The 2601-nt window shown below is 42.6% G+C and overlaps 1 protein-coding gene across 1 annotated transcript; it reads left to right on the top strand.

Moving 5' to 3' along the window:
* The first annotated feature begins 590 nt into the window (after nt 1-590).
* LOC108575239 lies at nt 591-1646 on the top strand. The gene has a single exon (XM_017937985.1). The coding sequence runs from the start codon at nt 591-593 to the stop codon at nt 1644-1646; it is 1056 nt and encodes a 351-aa protein (XP_017793474.1).
* Nucleotides 1647-2601: the final 955 nt, after the last annotated feature.

Below are 2601 nucleotides of genomic sequence, written 5' to 3'. Positions count from 1 at the left end.
ACTGGAGGGATTCAAGTCAGAAGTTATACATATGTACTACTTACTTACATATACAAACGGGAGCCTTTATAAGGACTAACGAAAACTTGTAGTTAGTCCGTCCCTCTGGTGACAGAACGTAGGAGTGTCGCTACACTGTTATTATAATGTTCAGTAACAGTGAAAAATATATCATAATCGTTTATAGTGTGTGCGATGAAAATGCTACGAGAGCTAAGATACTATACGAAGCTAAGTATCCTGACCGGAATCAGCTATCGCATCTAACACTTCTTAACGCTTAGTAAAATTTTCAAAGAAAGTATAATTTTAACGTAGAAAAACGTAAACATCAAAAAATTGTGAATGATGAAGAATGTTGTATATGTATACTTCTACCTTAACAGCTGTTGCCTATAACCCACATATCAGCACGCGGCAGATTTTACGTGGTGCGAGCGTTAGTCAGAGTAGTGTTGTGCATACAGGGTGCGCCGTTAGAATCCGGACAGAATTGAATTTGAATTTCCCACCATATTAGTATTCAGAGGTTGATGCTAATTGGCGCTGAAGTTAGTTGAATATGTCAATAAGACTTCTATAACCTCAAAATGTCAGAGCTCGTCAAGCCAAGCGTGGAATACAATAGAAGAGCGGCGATTATAGAAAGCCTTTGCGCCGGGAGAACGCCGGTCGGAATTATAAAATTCTTTGTGTACCCGAGATCGACGGTATGCGAGGTTGCGAAGAGATACGCAGCCTCAGAGGGGTTCGAGAAAGGTTCTCCTTCCCCGGCGAGAAAAGTTCAGGTTAGGGAAAAATCAACAAGGACGCCAGAAATCATTCAAAGGGTCCAAGACATGATTCTGGAAGATCCGAGGACTTCACTTCGAAAATTGGCCTCCGCCTTGTGGGTGAGTGAAACGATCGTCCGTCGAATCGCTCAAGAGGATCTTAGATATGCCTCCTACGTTCTCAAAGCCCGTCAGATGTTCTCCGAGACCGCCAAGCTTAAAAGACTTGCCCGTTGTAATTTGCTTCTATGTTCATTAAAACACGAAGCTGCTGGCCACATTAGGTTTTTTTTTGATGAGGAAATTTTCACTGTGGATGCCAAAGTGAACCAGAGGAACGACCGTTGGCTTGCCCACAATCCTGAGGATGTCCCTGTTGTGGGCAAAACCAAATTTCCAGCCAGTGTTCACGTTTTGAGCGTCGTCTCAAGTGAGGGCGACGTCATGCCGCCGCACTTCTTCCAAAAAGGCGAAACAGTCACAAAGGAGATTTATTTGGAGGTCCTGAGGACAGTAATAAAGCCGTGGATGGAGACTATGGCTTCTGGAAGGCCGTATTTATTTCAACAAGATGGCGCACCTGCTCACACGAGTCATCTTGTTCAAAATTGGCTCTCTGATAATGTCGACATGTTTTGGTCGAAGGATTTCTGTCCTCCTAACAGTCCCGACCTAAACCCACTGGACTACTACGTGTGGGGCGTAATCGAGAGACACACTAATAAGTGCAGGCACCTCAACGTCAACTCCCTGCGAGCTGCTATCGAGGCAGAGTTCACGGCTATGAAACGCGACCAATTGAAGTCAGCGTGCTCGCGCTTTAGGGCAAGAATCGAGCAGGTTATAGAGGCGCAGGGTGGCTATATAGAATAAAAGTTCTCAGCAAGAAGCCTTTAAATGAGATATAACAGAATTTTTTTATATTTTTGTATATTGGCTTAAATAAACAACTTTTCGCATAAAACTTCTTTTGTCCGGATTCTAACGGCGCACCCTGTATATGTACATACTTCGTTCTCAGAAGTTTTATCCGTATCACTTATCAGTACATCAAGAGCTACGTTGATGAGACTTTGAGAATCTTGTTCAATTTTGTGAATGGTTTCTGCATCAGATGCGAGATACAAATGGTACATTTGTATATACCGTTTTAGGGTCTAACTTGGTTTCGTGAAATCGACCACTAAGCCCAGTGGAATCTGAATGTTTGGTGCGGCATAATTGGTTGCCAGATCATTGGGCCGTTCTTTATTAATGGATCGTTAACTGGTGAAATTAATGTACTCCACTTTTCTGTCCGAGATACTGCCGAGACACTATTAGAAAATGTGCCGTCTTTAATACGCCCAACAATGTGTTATCAGAACATTGTTTGCTGTCCTGTACATTATGCTCGGCAATCACAGAAAATACTAAACAGAATGTTTCCTAATTGTTGGATCCGACGTGGTAGTAACATTGCTTGGACAGCTCGTTCGCCAGATTTAACGCCACTCGATCATTTCCTTTGGGAAACACTAAAAAATGAAGTTTATCGTGAGTCTCCAACGACGGCTGAACACATGCGAGGACGTACATATTACAGTGATGTCTCTCCAATTGACCACTAGCAAGGAATAGGTCTTTACACAGGTGTAAACAGGCCTATTGTAGAGTCAAGGACTACGCTTTCGAGCCTGGCGTCCGCTTTTGTAGTTTGCCGAACGAAGACAAGGACAGAGAATAAAAGATAAGGATGAAACGTAAGTCGAGGCAACCAAGCAATTTAAACACCAACTTTTTTAATTTAAGGTTTTTTTATCCCGAAATTTTTCTTAACATATTGATG

Source organism: Habropoda laboriosa, unplaced genomic scaffold (genome assembly GCF_001263275.1).
Source record: "Habropoda laboriosa isolate 0110345459 unplaced genomic scaffold, ASM126327v1 scaffold18, whole genome shotgun sequence".
Taxonomy (NCBI): domain Eukaryota; kingdom Metazoa; phylum Arthropoda; class Insecta; order Hymenoptera; family Apidae; genus Habropoda; species Habropoda laboriosa.
Note: the sequence above shows the minus strand (reverse complement) of the source record. Positions and strands in the feature narration are given on the sequence as shown.

Coding starts and splice junctions, on each gene's coding strand:
- LOC108575239 (XM_017937985.1), top strand. CDS start 591: ATGTCAGAGCTCGTCAAGCCAAGCGTGGAATACAATAGAAGAGCGGCG.